General features: G+C 54.1%; 1 protein-coding gene across 1 annotated transcript; it reads right to left on the bottom strand.

Annotated features, from left to right (window-relative positions):
• Positions 1-105: 105 nt before the first annotated feature.
• RBM7 (RNA binding motif protein 7) lies at positions 106-2,866 on the bottom strand. Its single transcript, XM_015649591.3, has 5 exons — positions 2,699-2,866; positions 2,361-2,523; positions 1,705-1,807; positions 1,449-1,515; positions 106-1,208 (listed from the first exon to the last, which is right to left on the bottom strand). Exons 1-5 carry the CDS (start codon positions 2,792-2,794, stop codon positions 816-818), a joined length of 822 nt encoding a protein of 273 aa, XP_015505077.1. The 5' UTR covers positions 2,795-2,866; the 3' UTR covers positions 106-815.
• Positions 2,867-19,727: the final 16,861 nt, after the last annotated feature.

Raw genomic sequence — 19,727 nt, 5'->3', positions numbered from 1 at the left:
GGGTGTGCCGCGAGGGCTGCTGGGAGATCTAGTCCGAGGCAGCCGGAGCGCTCCTCCCGACAGCGGCCCCACGGAGCAGCTCCGCTGCCCCCGACTCAAAGGCGGACGTTCACCCAGGGGCTTTCCCCAGGGAGATTTTTAATGTTCTCCAACACAACATTGTAATATTTTAAATGGACAATGGGGAATGGGTTCAAATTGAAAGCGAGTAGGTTTGGATTACATACTAGGAAAGGATTCTTTACTGTGAGGGTGCTTAGGCACTGTAACAGGTTACCCATGGAAATTGTGGATACTCCATCACTGGCAGTGTTCAAGACCAGGTTGGACGGGGCTCTGAGCAGCCTGGTCTAGTGGAAGGCATCCCTTCCTCTGGCAGGGGTTTGGAGTGAGGTGGTCCTTCACATACCTACCAACCCAGACCACTGTGTGATTCTACAACTGTATAAAACACTACATGAGGGATGTTGTAGATGCCAGGCAGCATCTGTCCAACCTCAACTGTGCTTAAAACACCAGATCCTTCCACCTGACACAGATGTTCCTTTCTCCTAAAAAAATACTAACAGCATTTCTCTGTGACACAAGGACAGAGGGGTGGTTTCTCCAAAACTTCACCACGGATTTTCACCCCGTGAAAAGCCCTGAAGTGTGAGTTAACACATTTAATACTGAGACCAGAGTTTGGCAGGACTGCCCTGCTGGTATTTTTACAAACACTAAAAGGTGACTTCACTGGGGGATTTTTTGGGGCGCGGGGGTTTATACATGTACTCAGTGAGAAACAGGTCACATTTGCTTTGCCCTCGAGTCCATCAATGCCGCGCCGAGTGCCACTTGGCCTCTCTGTAGCTCTCCCTGCGGTAGTCGTAGCTCCAGCTGTCCCGGTGCCTGTCGTAGTGCTCCTCGCGGCCGCCCCGGTAGTGGTGCTCGGCCTCGTGGCCCCTCTCGTCGAAGCCGTACTCATCGCGCTTGCCCCGGCCGTAGTCGGAGCCGCACTCCCCGAAGCGCTCGCGGCCGAAGTGGCGGCTGTCCGAGAAGTAGGGGTGGGTGCCCAGCCGGCCCTTGCGCGGTGCCGGCCCCTCGGCGCGCCGCGGCCCCGGGGAGCCCGGCAGGGCGTGGGCGGAGTGGGAGTAGCCAGGAGGGGCAAAACCGAGCTGCTCGTATTTCCCCCCGAACTGGGGCTGCTGCCGAGCCGCACTGTTCATCTGGAAGGGAAAGAGGGACAGGGATGCTCGGTTTGGTACACTGCCTGCCTGGTGCAGTGCTTGAACCAAACCCTGGGCTGCAAATACCAGAACGGAACACAACCTTTACCCACAGCTGGACTCCCACAGCCCTCCCAGCTGGCCCCCTCTCCACCAGCAGCTTCAAATCTTCTGGAATTGTCATTTCAGCACTCCAAAAGCATATTCCCACAACCTGTGCCTGTGAGTGTGAGCACGTACCACCGCTTGTCTCTGCAGGCTTGACGAGAACCCCGGTGAGGCCATGCTATCTGGAACCCTCTCATACCTGCAGGGAAAACAGATCAGGAGTTTCAGCCTTAAACACACAACTGCTGCAGTCCAAGGGGCATCTGCATCCCACTGGTGTTCCCTCCACAGGAAAGAAACACTGAATGGCACTTGGAAGTAGCCAGGAACATGGTGATCATGCAATGTCTGTCTCCATTCCACACTCCTGTGCTGGTGACACTCATACCTGCTGCTGTTGGATGCTGGATGAGGCATTCCAGGAGGGTTGGTGCCAGCAGCTCCAAGCTGGGAACAGGATGGATTGATATCCTGGGCAGCATGACTGCTCCCTGGGGAAAGACAAATATTTCAGAATATCCACAAGTACCAGTTAAGAAACTTGGTTGTGAAGTGAACTTGCAGAACATCAACATGTTTTGAATTTGCTTTCAAGTTTCCACATATTTAATTGGCTCTGAAATTTTGTCAGTGATCTGTAAAAGCACATGGTCCAGTTACCAAAATAAGGCACTGCAACTGTCTTAATTCCCACCAGAAAGAGCAGAGATATTGTAGCCAATGTGTTTCATTTAACAACTATCAGATGAGGTTTTTGATGCTCGTGTGATAATTTAGAACAGATCTTAGAGGTGCTGCAGGAATAGCCAATAAAAGCCCAAAGAGAAAGCTCAGCCGAGGGCTTGCACTGGCCACGAGGGACGGGAGGTCCCCGGTGGAAGCTCCGGGACAGGAGGGTGTGAGGGGAGCAGAGCTGGCAGATGAGGGACCCCGTGGTGAGAGGCTCCTGCAATTTACCCGGTTAGCTGTGATCCTGCTACAGGCTCGGGCAGCTGGCAGCGGTTCCCTTTCCCTCTAGAAAAGTGGTTAAAGTCCCGCCGGTACCTGATCGGAACTGGATGCGCATGGGCCGCCCGTACAGCTTGATCCCGTTGAGCAGCCGCAGCCCGTACGGCACCGACTCCTCGTGCTTGAAATTCACGAAGGCGAACTGCTTGGGCCGTCCATCCCGGTCCTTCGGGATCTTCACGGTGATCACGGGGCCCGCCTGCCATCGGGAGCGAAAGCGTTAAGCAAACACCGGGAGGGAGGGGCCGCCGCCGAGCACGTGCGCCCCGCCGAACCCTGTCCCGCGGCGGCCGCCGTAGCCCCGCCGGCCATGGCGGCCGCGGCCCCCCCGCCGCGCCCCCCCCGGTACAGACAGCGCGGGCGCCGGGCGGTACCTGGTGGAAGAGCTCGAAGATGAGCTCCTCGGTGACCTTGGGGTCCAGGTTCCCCACGAACAGCGTCCGGTTCGCCTCGGCAGCCGCTGCCCCCATCGCCGCGCCGAGATCTGAGCGCGCGCGCTCCCAGCGGCTGCGGCGCCGCCCCGCGCACGGCACTTGGCGTGACGTCACCGGGGCTGAGCGTGCTGGGGCCGCCCCTTCCGGCGGGGAGGGGGCAATGGGAACGGGACAATGGGAACGGGACAATGGGAACGGGAAGGGGGCAATGGGTACGGGACGATGGGAACGGGACGATGGGAATGGGACAATGGGAACAGGACCTGGAATGGAACGTGGACAGGACCGGGGCCTCGGCAGCAGCTGTGGGCACAGAGTCCGGTCGGGATGGGCCCACGTCTCTCCCGGGGCACACGGGACCTGCGGAGCCCCCGCTGCGACCCCGCGGGAATTCACTGATTACTCTAATTAACCAATAAAGCCTGTTGGCCATAAGCGAGTCGTTGATGTGTCACACACAGCAGCCCCTCTGTCGCGATAGTGCCGCCCTGTCACGAGCCATGCCCGGGTCCTGCCGCTCGGCCGCCGGTGCTGGGGTTTCTCCGTTTCCCGTTATTCCCGCGCTGTTGTGGAACTGGCGGGAAGCAGGGGGGGTTTGAGCCAGCCGGGATGCAGGTTAAAGCCCCCAGATGGGTTATGTGGGAGCAGGGAGGGCTCTGCATTCTGGGGGGCTGCGGTGGAACATGGGGAGTCCTCTCCAGGGACCCCAGCCCGGCTGCTCCTGTGGCTGCATCCCGCTGGAGAGGATGGGCTGTGCCGAGCAGCCTTCCCGGGGAGTTCACTTCTCCAAGGACTTTGGAAAGCATCCTTGGCTCTCCCCAGCCACTGCAATCCCCTGGGTATCCCAGAAGAAGCTGGATGTAAAACGGGTGTTCTCCATCTGGAAAAATTTTGAAAGGGGCAGTTGAACCCTCATTTTTCATTAGATCCCCACGCGTTGCAGCAGATCCGATTTCCTTGTTAATTGGGTGCTGTTCATTTTCTCCACTTCATTACTTGCCGCCGCACCTAGAATTTATATCCATTTGGTTTAATCGCGTTCGCCTGGTTAAATTCCAAACAGTCACTCGTTCAGAAAGGGAATTACTACTTTGCTTTGCCAGGACTTCCACTTTGCCTTAATTTCCCTGGAGCCTCATTTACTTATCTCTGCCTGTTTTCCCTCCCTGGGTCCCCTCGGGCCTGGCTGGGAGCGTGTGGCACCCGTGCCATCGTGGCTCGTTCCACGTGCCAGGTCCTGGCCAGAGGCCACGCCAGGAGCTGGTGGGCTCAGGCATTGCCTGGCACAGCCTCGCCCAGCCCGGGCTTGAAAAATACACAGTGAGAGAACAGGAACCACTTCAGGTGCTTCAGAGATGCTCTTGGAGTTCTGGAGCTCCTGGGGCAGAGGCACTGTCCCCATGCCCCCCGACCCCAGCTGGGCTTGATGATGCTCCCAGAAACTGGCACAGCTCCAGCTGCAATTCCCTGTCCGCACGGAGACGCAGGCAGGCAGAGTTGGAGTGTCCCTGACACAGCAGGTGTGTGTCTGTGTCTCACAGCTCACTCCATGTTGGGGAGTCCGTGAAACACCTCAGGACTGCTCACCTAAAGAGAAAATTTCACGCAGGATCCTCAAGTTCTGCACCATAAACGCGCTTGCCCCTTCCTGGCTGCTGCTCGTGCTGTAAAATTCTTTCAAATACTCCTGAGGCTCAAAATTCTGCTGGTAAAACTCTTCCTCCACACAGATCGCTGGTGCTTCCATCCAGCCGAGAGCCAGCTCCGCTGCTCTGCCCGTCTGTGCCGTGTAGCCAGCCGGACTGACGGCAGCAGGACTGCAGCGTGCTCTCCAAGCCCTGCTTTTTCCATAATAACTCACTTCTGCAGCCCCCGCAGCCCTCGCCCTCCGCCCTGAGCAGCACAGAGGGGACCGGCGGTGGCAGCTCCTGCTCCATCACCACAAAGAGGCAGCAGAGCCCCGCGCTTCTGGCTCTGGCAGGTCCCCACAGCAGCTCCTCCTCCTCCCACTCGCCCAGCTGGAGCCGAAATGATCAAACAGTTTTAGGCTCATTACCGACTCCAAATCTATATCATTTGCCTTTGCTTTTTTAAAGATCCATCGTTAGAAGTGACAGCAGAGAAGCTGCCGCATCATCGTCAAACTAATAAGTGCGAGTGTAGATCCAAGGTGCATTTGCTTTACAAACCCCCTCACTGAGCCAGACCTGCCACTGCCAAACCCTCTGCTGAGCATGTGAGGCGTAAAAAGGACGTCAGCTAGAAAGATGAACATGGTAAAGAGGTTTTCTTCTGTCAGAAAAACCAACGATCAGTGCTCCCTGCTACTGCAGCGCTGGCACACGAGGCCCTGCACGAGCCTTGCTGACCAGGGAAGCTGACCCAGGGGCGTGCACCAGTTCAGTGCTTAGCTTTCAGTCCTTCAAGCCTGATTTTGTTCACTGAATTGCATGATCTGGGGATAAAAGCACAAACTGTCAGCACCCAGAGGCCTCTGAGCAGGAGTGGCAGAGCATCTTGGAACTGACAAAACTTACTGCCCTCATTGCCAGCCTGGCACTGCCTGGTTCTGGGAATCATGGAATCTGAGAATGCCCTGGGATTGGCCTGCCATGGGCAGGGACACCTTCCACCAGACCAGGCTCCAAGCTCCATCCAACCTGGCCTTGGACACTTCCAGGGATGGGGCCTCCCCACCCTCACAGGGAAAGGTTTCTTCCTAAAACCTGGTCTAAACCTACTCTGTCAGTATGAAGCCTTTCTCCCTTGTCCTGTCACTCCAGGCTGTACACAGTAAAAACTCTAATAGGATCCCTTCAGGCCATGACTAGGTCAGCCCAAGGAGCGAGCCTCCGAGCCCATGGCAGCCCCCAGAGTGGCTCTGACGCTGCAGCTTCCCAGCTCCACGAGAGCTTGGCTCCAGACGTCTGATTTCCATTTCCCCATTCTCTTATTTCAATCAAAGTGTGTGATTAGGGCTGAGCGAGCTCCATTGTCATCTCCACCTAAGTGCTGCTCTGATGGGTGGAAACAGCATCTCAGTGTTTACAGTGAAGAATGCATGGCTCTGCTTTCCTGGATAGTGCACAAAATCTGCCACTGCAGGGAGGGAAAAATCACACGAGAAACAAGCAGGAGCTGCAGGAGGCTGGCAAGGGAGGAGGGGAGCTCTCCCAGCCTATGGGGAGCACCTTGTCCTCGTCCCCTTACCTGTGCAGCAGCTGGGAGATTATAAAGGGCAGAGGGAGCTGGACAGGAGACATTTTGGTATTTGCAGCACCTCGAGGTGTTGCTGGGTTAGGCTCTACATGAGCACAGCTCCTGTTGGTGTCCCAGAGGAGGTTTGGAAGCAGCCAGGTCATGCAGTGGAACACTGGCCTGGGGAGGAGCTGTGGTAAGGATGGTGTCCTTTGAGGTACTACTGGGCGCTGGTGCTTTTGTGGGGGTTGGTTGAAGGTGGCTGGTTCTTTCAGTTGTTGTAGAAAACATTTGGAGTTTTCCCCTGCATTTCTGTGGTCAGAAATATTGTGCTTCAAGGTCCCTGTCAGTCAGAGGGATCCACCACCGCTGTGCCCTTCCCTCTGCCCCTTTCCTCCCAGGGACAGACGTTTGGCTGAGTCTCTGTTGCATGGGCATCAGTGGGATCTTACTTAAATGAGAGGTAATTAACAACTGGCCGTGCTGCTGGGCCCCTGCCCCAGGTCTCGCTGCCCACAGAGGGGAGCGGGAGCAGCCTAGTGCCAGGAACAAAAGGCATCTCTTCTCCTTGTGGTGTAGAGGATCCCAAACAAAAGGTTCCCAGTTCCCTGCACTCCTCTCCCTGCTTCTCACTCCCCTTTCTATGCTCCCACTCTTCAACAGGGATTTAAGCCGTTCTTTTCTCTGGGTTGCAACAAGAAAGTAGCAATTAACTGTTATAAGGCTGTTTTATAGTCCTGTGCAAACCCTTTCCATCCACTCTGCTTTAAATGGGTACATCTTTTATTCCCAGTTTTCGGGAGTGTAAAACTTTACAGCGCTTGCTGCAAACCTTCATACTTTGCTTTGCAGTTTATTGCTCCCTCTGCGGATATATCTCACTCATAAATATGGCTTCCAGCTCCCAGGACTTGACTAGGAGCTGCAATGCCTCAGAGTGGTGCCATTAATGGGACTTTGCCTACATATCGCAGTGTGATTCCTCCCAAACCTCTGTCTCTGCCCGAAGGTGCAGAGCTCTGTAGCTGAGCTCTGGCAGCAGCAGGTCTGTCAGCCAGGGCATTCCAGTGCCAGCTGCACATCCCTGTGGCTCTGAAGGTGTGAAAGTGGCTGTGGAGAGCTCAGTGTGAGCTGGGGTGGCTTTGGGCACTGCCACGGTACAGCCTTGGAGCAAAGGCTGTCTCAGGTGGAGAGTTTCCTCTCCTATGGATTGTTTGCAGATTATTTGTAAAACTTTCTTTTCCTATGATTAGCGTGGAGTCTCCGCTCTTACTCAGAGGGACAAATAAAAAGGTTCCAATGGTGAGGTTCCTGTGGGTTTAGGAATGACATGGGTGTGTTGTTTCTGACCACCCTGTAGTAGTTTTTATTTCCATGGGATCATTGAGGAGCTCTTTTACCCTACTGCCCAATTTTTGGAACACTTTGGAAGTGTGCTGTGCTTGACACAGACTCAGGTGTCCATGAACAGGACCAGCCAGTTTTGCACCAAGTGCCAGTGCCTTTGTTCTTCAGCAGCCAAGCCAAAGCTGGAGGCAGAGCGGGTTCTGCTGGTCCTGCCTGCACTCTGGGAAGGGGACAGGACACTTGGCACCCCTGCACTGGTGGTGAGCCTAAGGGGAGGAGTGGGGGTTCCTGCTGTCGACCCCAAGCAGCTGCTGTTATTCTGGGACCATCATGACACAAAGGATTTGGAAAGGTGTGGGATATTAAGTGCAGCTTTCAGACCCCTGCATCCTACATGGTAATTTCCTTGCATTACAGCGATGGCAGCTTTAAAACCACCCTCCTCCCGTCCCCTTTTAACAAAACAGAAAAGCATTTAGGGCCGATTTGTTTGGAGTCCAGAATGGCAGAGATTACAGCATCGCCGTATTTGGGGTAAATAGAGTGATACTGGTGTAAGAATGACTTCTGTTTGACTCAGGGTGGGAGCTGCTGTTTATCCCACCCTGCGTGTGCCCTGCCCCGTTACCAAAGCCGGGGTGCTTTGCCTCATCCCTTTGAGCATCCCACCACTGCATTAAAGCTGCATTTCCAGGGAGGAATAAGATCTATTTAAAAAGCCTTGGCTGCCTGTGTCAGCCCCCAGGCGGGCCGGGCGCTGTCCTCAGCCCCGGCTGCAGGAGGGAGGTGAGCAGGGCGGGCACTGCCTGGCAGCGCTGCGTTAGAGGATGCTTTATGGGGCCATTTCCCGGTACCTGCCCATCAGGCTCCAAATGTCAGAGCCGGGAGAGGGAACAGGTGGGTTCTGTGCGTCTCTGGAGCCCCACTAATTCACAGGCGATAAATTAATGACAGGAACAGGGACAAAGTCTTATTCTGGGTGCAGGTGACTGAGCAATTCCCTTCTGGCAGGCGCAGGGAGGGAAACCTGCCGCTGTCAGGCTGCCTTTGATTGTGTGGTCTGAGCCAGCCTTAAAGGTAGCCCCCGCTCGAGAGCAGCTTTGCTCCTGTTCGGGGCTCTGGAAGCGGTGGCAAGTCTCGCTTAAAATAATGAGCACCTCTGCTAATTACCTGAGGCTACCTCTTTGAACCGCAGCCTGTCGCTTACATCATCCCCATAAAGGAGCCGAAGGTTTCCTTCAATCCCAGAGATGTGCAGAGCTAATGCCATCAGCCCCGTGAGGAAAGGCTGTGGTGATTGCACCCTCGGGGACCTGGTGCTGGTGCCAGGCTCGGGGCAGGAGGTGCTGGCAGGAAGGGGGATGCTCCTTGGCTCCCTCCCGGTGGTCACTTTTGTCCCACCTGACTCCAGGGAGGAGAGCTGGCGCTGTGCAGGAGGGAAAGTGGGGGTGCTTTCCTGGGGAGCAGGGCCAAAAATAGTGGGGGAGAAAAGTACAGGACTGGTTCCATTTTAAACAAGCTGTACAATAAGCTGTCGTCCACGGACCCTGCATCAGCACGGTTTCGGTTTTGTCTGTGCCATCTTTATAGAATTCCCGAGGGATTGTGAGCTGGCCGGAGGGCAGCAGGGCTGCTGGAGCTGTGCCGGGCTCTCTCTGGCCTCTAGGAAGCACTCTGACCTCAGGGAAATGCTGAGATCGCTCCGAGCAGGGCTGCGACAGTGCGCAGCATCCTTGGGCTTGGCAAAGAGCTTTTTTTGGAGAGCCTTGGCTTGGGAGTGGGCGAGAAGTGAGGTCCAGGGATCCCAGCAAGGCAGAGCTTGAGACTCGTCAGCTGCCTGTCAGGAAGGGAAAAGGTTCTGGGAAATGCCCCGTGGGGATGCACCAGCCTGGTCCCGGAGCAGGGGTTCCCCCCGAAATGGGGGCGAGGTGAATGCCAGCCCTGGAGGATGTGCTCAGATGTAGGAGCGTGGTGCCTGGAGAGGTTGGATGGCTCAGGAGCCGCTCTGGGCTCGCCCTGCAGAAGTGCGGGAGAGACGAGGCTTCCCGGGAGCAGGCGGCTGCGCCCCGGCCCCACGAGCCCGTGCAGATGGCGAGGAGATAAACGACACCATCTCCGTACTGTAGTGGCTCGGCCGTAATTCCTGAAAGACATTTATTGGAGGCAGCTTCCCTTTTTCAGGGCTGTGACTCCTCGGGCAGGGGGAATTGCGATGGGGAAGGTGGAAAGAGCAACCCGGCGTTACTGATGAGACCGGTGCCCAAACCCCCATCCATTCCTCTCCTCCAATTTTCTCCTCTGACAATTTATAGGTTGGTTTGATGCTTGAATAGCTGAGTCTCTCTAGTAATATGTATTCTCTGTAAGTATTCCCCGCTGTGGCATATCCTAAGAGAACTCCATCAAATAATTATCTTCCCTTTTATTTATTCACAGTCTTTTCACTCGATCTGCATCACGATAAAATATTCCAATGGCTTCCTCTTAGCACCGAGCCTTCCCCAGATTGTAAAGTGTATTTATGTACAGTATTAAATCCGCCCTGCGCCGCTCTTTATCTCGCCGCTCTCCCCGTTCGATGCCGCGGTGCGCTGGCCCTGGCCAGCCGTGCCCTGCCTCCTGTGTCCCCTGGCACCCCTGTGCCACCTGCCCCAAGCCCAGGCCCCAAGGGCCCAGCTGCAGCTAGGGCTAAGGGATGGAGAGGGGCAGCCCCACCAGGGAACGTTCCTGTCCTCCCTCGCCGCTGCCTCCAGCCGGGATGTCGCTGCCTGGCAGAGCCGGGCTGCCCGCCGGCAGCGGGGACGTGACTGCAGGGCAGCCGAGCGCAATCAGAGCAGGGAAGAAACCAATAACCTCCTCTGCCCCCTCCGGAGGTGCTGGAGGAGCAGCGCTGCTCTTCTCCAAGCACTCCACGTCTCTCTGTGGGGCCGGTGGCCTCTGGGGAAGGATGAATCCCTGAAAAGGGGCTGCCAGCCAGGGGCAGCTTTTCCTGCAGAAAGAGGCTATGTCAGGGATGATGTGCCGAGTCAGAGCGAAGGTTTTCAATGCTCATGAGCACTTGGAGCAGTCCTCAGAGAAGGTGCAGGCATGCTGCAGCACCGCTCTGACCTGTGGCAAGTGACATCTTTTCTCCATGGGATAGCAGGTCCATGTTTGCAACTGGGATTGCTGCAGGTTTTGAAAATAGCCCTTCCAACACCGGTATATCCTCCTTGCCTTTCTATGGGTTTCTGTGTGCTGCACAGCAGCCTAACAGAATACTTGGTGTTGTGCATCCCTGATTGCTGCTTTAAAAGACCCCATGAAGGACCAGCAGTCTCTCCAGACCAGGATGCACAGGAGGCATCTTGACATATCTGCAAGTGCAGGTCATCCCAGGGTGCTCTGGACTGAAGGGGCTCTTGTGGTCACATTCACAGTCTGTAGCAGTGCCAGGGATTCTGTTAGGCCAGAAGAGCTCTCCCACTCTGAAGGAGTAAAAGTGAATTTAACTGTGTTTTCAGGTTTGCTTACACTGCTCTGCCTACAGGAGCACTCCCTGGGAAGCATGAGGCAGCGGCAGCACCAGCACTTTCTGCAGTGTTGTGTCACCATGACACAGGAACAGCAGTTATTTGCTTGGTCACAGAGAAATAACCATTCACAACTGTGGCTTTTCCTCCCAGCTTAGCTGGTAGGCAGATGGGCCAGGGATGGGCTGTTTCCCAGAAGAGGGAGATGCCAGAAGAGAGGATCCATCGTGGTGAGGGTGATGACCATGATGCTCCAACTCACTTGGCTATGATACCTCTTCAGAGTGGCATCCTCTCCACTCCTGGAGAGCCAAGTTCCCCAGCAAGGGTTAACAGAGTGTATAAAATTGATTGCGATTTTAGTAATTCAGTATAATCACAGTCTACCAGCAGGTTGCTTTTCCAGCAGGAGGGTTTGGAATTATTTTCTGGAGTTTGCAATATAGAACTTAAATTAAGCCTCAGAAGTCAGAGGAGCTCTGCTGCATCTCTAATGTGGTGCTAAATTCTCAGCAGCACATTCCCTGTATTAAAGCCTTTGCTGGCAATTAGGTTCATTAACTATCACAATACCTTATTTATTACTCGGCATGCCATATGGTTTCCCAGCTAAAGAATGGCACCCGTTCTAGCACAGACCATTTGGCATCATAAAGATGTTAACAAATAATGTTATGGCTCTCAAGGGCAAAAGGGCTCGCCGGGCTGCAGGTCTGCACGGCAGGAGAGAATATGAAAACATTTTTCTTCTATGGCAAAATAAAGAATTCCTCGAGACAGAAGTATTCAAAGACTATCCCGCTTGCATCACACAAATGGGAGTTTTATACATGCCCATAATGGTTCTGTCAATATTTGCAGCAGGCAGCGTGCTCACTCATCTCCTCTCCTTCCCCTCGCTCCCTCTGAGCACGGACAGTGTCAGAGCACCGACAGGAAGGACCCACCTCCAACTTACTGTGCTGCATTTATGCCTCTTAACTTTTATTTCTTCTCATGGCACCAGCTCTTTGGTGTATGCAGCTCCTGGGGACAGGATTAATTGTCCAGCACCATCCTTTACTGCTGTCCAGAGCTCAGCACTGGGCAGGGCACCGAGGCAGCCGGCGTGCCAGCGAGCGTGCAGCATCCACTGCTACCCTGCAGAGGAGAGGCTGGGTGTGTATCTGTGTTTGGAGGGGGAAAAGCTTCACCAGTAGAAACAGCTCGTTGGGACCCCAGTGACAGGACATGAAGTTAGGCATTCTGACCCTGAGAAGGGGAAAATCCTAGCTGTAGTTAGTTTAGTGCCCCTGGGAGGAGATCAGGAGCTGTTACAGCCCAGGCTGTGAGCGCTACGCCGGGTACGCCACGCTCGGGTCCTATTTTCAGCAGGATTAGGATTACGGGAGCCAGGGACAGCATTTCAGGTCACAGGGACTCACACTCCTCTTGGGTAATGTGTGGCCAACAAGGAAAAGGCACTTCATTCCTGTTCTGTGAGTGGATTCTCCTAGAATAAACATGTCCAAAGGGTGGTTTTGGCAAAGAGCAATTTAAATCAGAGTAGTACTGAAAGCACAGATTAAACCAGACTTTGTGATCCTGTTACAGTATCCCTTGACAACCTCTGAATTTCCAGAAATGGGTCAGAAAGACAAGTTTGAGGCACAAGTAGCACTGCTGCCAAATTTCCTAGGCAATGCTCACTTGATGCCTAGGTGTGGTTGTTTCCTGGATCCTGCTCCTCGTTGATTCCTGGGACAGATTTCTGATTTGCAAGAAGACAATTCTTCTGGCATATGAGCTGAGGAATGGCTCTGGGCTCCTGCACATGGGCTCTGGTGATCAGGTAGCTGCAGTAGCACTGTGCCAGCTCCCTGATTTCCTGCCAACAGTCGGGTGGGTCAGGGCACCCCCAGGGCTTGGTGCCCTCCTGCCCAGCGTAGCCGGTGGTGAGGCTGTAGCAGCTCTTGGGTAACTGCCGTGGTGATGATCACTCAGAATGCTTTGGTGTACAGAACAACTGCTCTTTCTTTGGGCAGTGGTGGCAGCTAGGTGTTTGGCTGGCACCAGGCTCAGCCTGTGTGCAGCAGCTTCACCGTACCCTGGTCTGTCAGAGCTGCCTGTGTCCTGCTGGAGCTGCTCTTCCCAGGGAGGGATGTGACAAAGAGCTGTATTGCTGCAAAACTCACAGGCTTTAATGCCAGCAAGGATTATTTCTCATCACCTCAGCTGAACTCAAGCAATGTGGGTGAAGTATTCTACCTGCCTGTTCACACAGCACTGCTTCCCACCGGGATTACAGCCATTTCTTTGGGAGCCCCTCTGTTTTGTTTTTCATGGCAGTGGATGGCACACAGTATTGTAACACAGAGCCTGGTCCTGACAACAGCAATGCTCTGTGGGAGGATGAGTGTGGACAAAGATGAAGCTCTGCCCCCCAGACAGTCACTGTAACATCCCCTTTCTGCTGCCCTCGGTGCCTCTCTCCAGATTCTGCCAGCTCCTCTACCACCAGTACCTTTGAGTTTCCACTGTGCCGTGTCCTCCTTCCAGCTAATTATCTTTCTCATTAGAGTTGTGGTTTGGTTTTTTTCTCCCCTTCAAGTGCCTTGAATAGACATTCCAAAATGTGTCCCATCAAAAGCCTCTGGGCTGGAATATCTCACCCCACCTCCCCAAGCAGTTTTGCTCCCTGCCTGCCCTGCCGGTGCCTTTGCACAGCTGCCAGGACCCTCAGCCATCTGGTGATGCCATAGCCAGTTTTGTAGGCAGCATGGTGATGCCAGTGCTCCAACACTGAACCTTTCATGGGGATTCTTTGTGAATGGAGAATTGTTTTCCAAGTGGCAGAGAGAAATGGAGTTCTGGCCCATTTGTGATGGAATTGGCATTTCCCAACCACGGGATGCAGCACCTGAGGCAGCAGAAGCCGTGGAGGGAGAGGCACACCAGTGAGAGGGAATGGACTGGGTTCCAAAGGGAATTAATACCTGGAGAGGAGCTGGGGGTGGTGCAAGCAGCTGCACCCCTGGTGACAGCCATGTCCCACACTCTGCTGCCTCCCCCTGTTTGCATCCCTGGCTGCTGGCAGGGACACGTGGAGCCTCTGGCCCTGGGCAGATAGGTCTTATCCAGGAATGACTTTGCAGGAGTGTTTACTTTCATTCCTGGGAGGCTGATCGAGCTGTTCCAGCTAGGAATGTGCCCTGGCTGAAGGGGGACCCTGCCAAGCTCCCTCCAGCATGAACATTGCATGGTCCAAGGGCACTGGAGCCCCTGCTGGACTTGCCCCCCCACTCCCGGGGCTGGAATGTGACGCTTGTGTCCATGGGACTTGTGGCGTGGATGTGTGTGCTGTGACCAAGCTGGAATACACCAATTCCCCATGACCTTTGGGAAGGATTCATCAATATCCACCCTGAAAGGGCAGATTGTGAGCTGCCTTGCTGCACCAACGTTATCTGATTTGGTCACTGAGGAATCTGTGACCAGATAAGATACCAGGGCTTTATTGTATCTTCTGGCAATTATTAAGAAAATAAAATCAGTTAATATCTAACCTTGAACCTAGACCAAAACATTTAGCGTCACACTTTGTTCTGCCTCTCTTGTACATTCAGGAGTTGTACAGTTTAGAGGGCTGTTAGGAATGATGGAAGAGATGAACAGGAATTTAATCTGAGCCTAAAATACCATCATTATGCAGTTCGAGCATCTCAGAAATGAGGTCTGTGCCATGTGTGATGCAGCCACTCGATCTTTTTGTCCTGGTGCAAGAAAGGGAAGGAGGAGGAGGAGGAGCCCCTTTGGCAGAAGTTTCCCCAGCTGTGAAGGCATTTTGTGTGAATATTTAATGCAGAGATATGTTAAGAGCAGGGAAAGGAGCGGGGGGAAGTCTTCCATGAGTGTGGGCTTTTGTTTGCCCTGTCAGAAGCAGTAACGTGTTCTCTGCGCACACACAGAGCACATAAATACATATAAATATCCTCTCCCCTGGAAAGGGAGAGAGAGAACTGTGCAGCTGGAAATGGGACATGGAGTGCTGCTAGAGAGGAAAGATGCAATGATGAGGTGTTTACTGAGTGACTGGGATTCAGGATGTGGCTTGCTCCCTCCAGTAAATGAACCTGAGCATCATGAGGGCACAGAAACTGGCTGGTTCCAGTGGGACTGAGGATGCTGCTTGTGGTCCTGGATGACTTTTTGCTTTTGAACTCTAAAGCCATTCAGGGCTCTTGGAAACCACTCTGTTAAAGGCAGGGAGTTTAAATTGTTGATCTTGTGCTCAGAAAAGCATGCAATGAGTATTTAACTCACCTGGCATTCTTATTAATGTCTCAAATTGGGTGTGATCCTCCTGGAGAAGGAGCAGCCCTGGATGGAGGTGCAGCCCCGTGCCCCACTCCTGAGGAGACAAACCAGCATGAATGGTGTCTGGACAGGCTAAGAACATCTCCTTCCCCAGTGCTGTATCCACCCTGAGGAGGGCCAAAACCAAAGGGAGGCAGGAAAAGCAGGATGAAATTGGAACACAATCCTTCACTAGAGTATCCCCTGTTTTGGGAGGCAGAACAAGCCCCCAGAAGCACTTTGTTGAGGTCCTGGTGTAAATTCAGCTCTATTTAAAGGACTTTTTTCTGGGATGAACTTTACTGAACACACATGCAGCCTCCACAGCACCATAAAGTTGAGGCTGACATTTAATGCCTCGGCACATCTCTTTCCTTGTCCCATGCAAGACATCAAGTATGTCAGGTTAAGGGAAGAGAAAAAGAGGAAAAATAATTACACAGTAAATTAAACAAGGCCAACCCCCTCCCACTTATTAGGGCTTCAAAAGCTGCTACCTCTCTCTCGAATACATACCAAGGGTAACACTAAAAATAGGTCCTGTACTGATGCTTGGGTCACAGCCTGCTAGAGGGAGACATTTTTATTTAATTACAAGCCCAGCAGTGTGTTGCTGGGGGGGAATACATAAACACGGCTCTCGAAGGCCAGCTGTAAAGTTTGTGCTCCTTCGCTGAGTCACTGTGGCTAAATTCCCCTTTGTGTGGGGGATTTAGGGGAGGAATGTGGGAAGGCTGGCCCGGGCTGCCGCCCTCCTGAGTCACCACTCAGCTCATCCTCCAGCCCTGGCAGGCTCGGGGCCCTAAGCCACTAATTAGCCTCATTGTCTTAGGACTGCAGCATCCATAACCTGGCACGGGGAGGGGGGAGGATGGAGGGACAAAGCTCCTGGAAACCCATGAGCTGCACGTATCTCCTGGCACTTGTGTTCTGTGCGTCACAACCCACCTCTCAGCGGTCCCAGAGGGATACTGATCCGCTCCTGCCGTGGGCTGGCATCGATTCCATCGTGCCTATACGCGAGTGAAGTTGCAACTTGGAGCAGTGCTTACAGGCAGGCAGGATTTTTGTGCCCAGGCCCCGGTGTGCGGCAGCCTGGCTTGGAGCGCGCTGGCTGCTGGCTCACGTGGCGCTGACACGATGATCCTCGTCACCGCTGCCTCTGGCGAGCTCGAGCGTGGCCGGGTGGCATCCCACATCCAGCAGGGCCGGGGGTTGATGGGTGGGCACGTGGGGAAAGGCACACAAGGGTTTCTGCAGTGAGACAATCCACACGTGTCCGGTCAGCTCCGTCCGAGCTATCGGGCAGCTCCCTCGGGCTGGCTTCAGCCGAGCTCCATCACCGACTTTGGGATCAGCTGCAATGAGGATAACCCATATCCCACCAGCCCATGCCACTGCCCCGATCCAGCTGTGTCCTCGGTGTGACTGTCAGGTTCCCCTTGTGCAGCATGCAGGGCACAATGAGGGGCCTGTTCCCGGCCCCTCCACTCCCCCGGGCTGCCGCAGCGCGCACGGGTCCGGTGTCCGCACGCTCGGACGCAGCCTGCTGCTAATCAGTGGGGTTCAGAGGAAGCTTAATGCACCGTGGCTGCACACTGAGCAGCTTTCCCGGGGCTTCCGCCCTCCCCCTTGCAAACAGCTTTGTGCATTTAGGCTTCTTTTTTTTTTTTAAATAAAGTCTAACACATTTAATCATCTTTTCATAAGCTGTCAGCTTGCCGCACGCCAAAGCAGAGCAGCGCGCTCTGCCCCGGCTCCCAGCAAAGTAAATATGCCTGGAGAAATCCCGCTCCTGGTAGCGTACACACAGGGGATCAGGAGCTGTGAACTTTCCTCGGGGTCTGGGGTGAGATCAAAAATCGGTTTTTGAAAGTCATGGATTTTTCACTGAATTTGAAACAGATCTTATTTTGCACAGCATCTTTGCTTCAGTGTTTCCTAATTCAATTTCAGCAGCCCTGGAAAACTCAGTATACTGGAAAACTCCAACTGCATCAAAAGCAAAACACAACTAGTCCTAGGAAAACATGGGAATGTGCCTGTCTCCCACCCTGTAGGGGCAACTGGTTCTCTGCAGGAGCAGGGAGAACAGGTCCAGGGGAGAGAGCTGGGGTGGGCACAGCTGAAGTCAGGGCCTAGGAAGCTGGAGAAGTCAGAGCTGTGTCCTTGCATGCCTCGTGGGGTGAAACGGGGGATTATTATGTGTCAAATAGCACTGGAGGAGTGTGTGTGATGGAAAAGGGCATTTGTCTGCAGAGAGTGGAAGAAGCTGTTGCTTTGGACATGATGGAGAGGAGCTGCTCCTCTTCCCTTTCCATTCATATAGGGTGGGTGATGCTGGGGAATCTTCTGGTTGAAGTTGTCTTCCAGGATGCTTTTTGTGGACTAAGCATCCTGAAGAAGGAATTTCCTTTCTTACTGTAATTGTGGAGACTGCTCGGTTTTACTTTCCTCTCCCCACACTAGCTGCCTCTTGGAGAGGCATCCCAAGGCTGCCCTTGTCATCATCCCTCAAAATATAGGCTGCTGCATTGCCTAGTCCTTGTCTTCTCACAGACCCAGTGCTGCTGGCCAGGATATTTCCACTGGGGAAGTAAACCTTTGTGTCTCCCTGTCCAAGTAACTGATCAGGCTGAGGGCGAGAAGTGGATCTGAATGGATCCCTCATTTTCCTGGGAAGGATGTCCATGCTTCACCTGGTCCTCACACAGAAAGCCCTTCCTGAGGAACCACCGACTCAGGGGTTTAATGCTGGAGGTTAATAATAATCACACCAGGCAGCACATCATTGCACCGTATCTGGTTGAGAGATTTACAAGTGAAACTCGTGGCGGAGGAAGAAATTGCCTCAATCACTCGGAGTAATGGCACATGGAGAGGCACTTGGGCGTGACTGCTACTTAACACGGAGCCCAGCTTGGCTTCATTTAGCTGCTGGTGCCTTTCTAATAAACACGTTACACTACAAGGTGGGGATTAAGATCAGAAAAGTAAATAAATTGGAAACTGATGGGGAGAGATGGGAGGGAAATGGAAGGTACTGGGGAGGAGCGATGAGGGATTCCCCATGCCAGGACATGGGGAAATGACCCTGAAGGCTGTGGTTATAGCTTTCCAAGCATCTCTGTGGGCCTCGCCTGTGGGCTCCAGGTGCTGGAGGCAGCCCCACTCCTGGGGTATGTGGGGTGCCCCTTCTCAGGGTCACCAAGCTGATCGCTGCCTTTGGTAAATAGCAGCTCTGGAAGTTGGTGTCTTAAACAATTCAGTAGCTTTTACTATATGTATTAGAGGAGCAACAAAAAGTGCAACGCACCAGTTGACAGGAAGGACTGGGGGGTTAATTTTCAGGATGCTGCCTGGGAATTTAGCCGTGGGATTTCCATTATTGCTAATGGGACTCACGCAGCTTAATTTCATGTGAGCTACACTAAAAACATACCTCTAACTGCCTGCAAAATTTCAGTCCTGAAATCAAGCCTTTTAAAAGTTAGAGAAGGGTAAACAAACACCTGAAGCCACAGTGTCTCACTATTTCCCCCTCTCAGCTGTTTGGATTTTAAAGTCTGGAAGAGGGAGGAACTCAAGCAGTTTGAGACAATTAAAAACCCCATCCTGCAGGCACGCTGGCTGCCTGTGCGGTGCGTCCCCGCTCTCTGCCAATTACAGCGGCAGAGTTATAACCCCCGAAAAAATAGGAGTAAGCTGATGCCTTACCCTTAGCTATAGTACAGCGAGCGCAGCGTTATCACACGCGTCTAATAACCCGCGCAGCGCCGCCGTGCATCGTGAGGCCTCCGTTATTAGGCTGTTCTCGTTAAATGACTGCTATCATCTGGTCCCAAAGTACATTAAATCCCATTATAATTATAAACACACTTCCCCATAACGTTCTCCTTAGATTACATTTGCGCTGCTTTACCCCAAGGGTATCTTTGTACTAATGCCGTCCATGTTTGTTGTTTTAGCTGACGATCCCGGGCCCTGCGCTGGCTGTCTTGTGCCACGGGTGCAGCAGGGAGGGAGGGAGAGAGGGAAGAGGGGAGAGCTGCGTGTTCCCCTCCCCGAGGACTACACGGGTCTCTGGGCGCGCTGAGCGGGCGCACCGCCAAGGAGCTGAGGCACACGCACATCCTCGGTCGAGGATGCTCAGGGCACACGGCGCTGCTCGGCGCCTGGCCCGCTGTTCGTGCCGCTGCCCAGCTGCCGGTGTCACGGTGTGCCTGGCGCCTTCCCGTGCCGTTCGCTCCTTTCCCAGAGCCGACCCTTGCTGCGAAGCCCCATGGCCCGTCCTGGGGTGCGGGCACCCGCCACGTCCCTACACACAAGTGATGCCGTCACGGCGTCAGTATTTTATCGCCGGGCGGGGGGAGAGTAAAACCAGCTTCGTCGGGGCGACAAACGTGCGCGGTGTCACATCATGTCACAACCACCGCGGCTCCCGGTTGGAATCCGCCACCGGACCCCAGACTGGGCTCTGGGGCTGGATTTTACCGTCTCCACCCCCGGGGCCGGGGGTCCGCCCAGGCGCGGCGCGGGGGGCGGCTTTGTCTGGCGCGGCGGCGGCGCAGCCCGTC

This window comes from Parus major, chromosome 24 (genome assembly GCF_001522545.3).
Source record: "Parus major isolate Abel chromosome 24, Parus_major1.1, whole genome shotgun sequence".
Taxonomy (NCBI): Eukaryota; Metazoa; Chordata; class Aves; order Passeriformes; family Paridae; genus Parus; species Parus major.
Note: the sequence above shows the minus strand (reverse complement) of the source record. Positions and strands in the feature narration are given on the sequence as shown.

Coding starts and splice junctions, on each gene's coding strand:
- RBM7 (XM_015649591.3), bottom strand. CDS start 2,794: ATGGGGGCAGCGGCTGCCGAGGCGAACCGGACGCTGTTCGTGGGGAAC. Junction 1,516..1,704: donor CCAGCATCCAACAGCAGCAG/GTATGAGTGTCA, acceptor TTTTCCCTGCAG/GTATGAGAGGGTTCCAGATA. Junction 1,209..1,448: donor GCCTGCAGAGACAAGCGGTG/GTACGTGCTCAC, acceptor TTTCCCTTCCAG/ATGAACAGTGCGGCTCGGCA.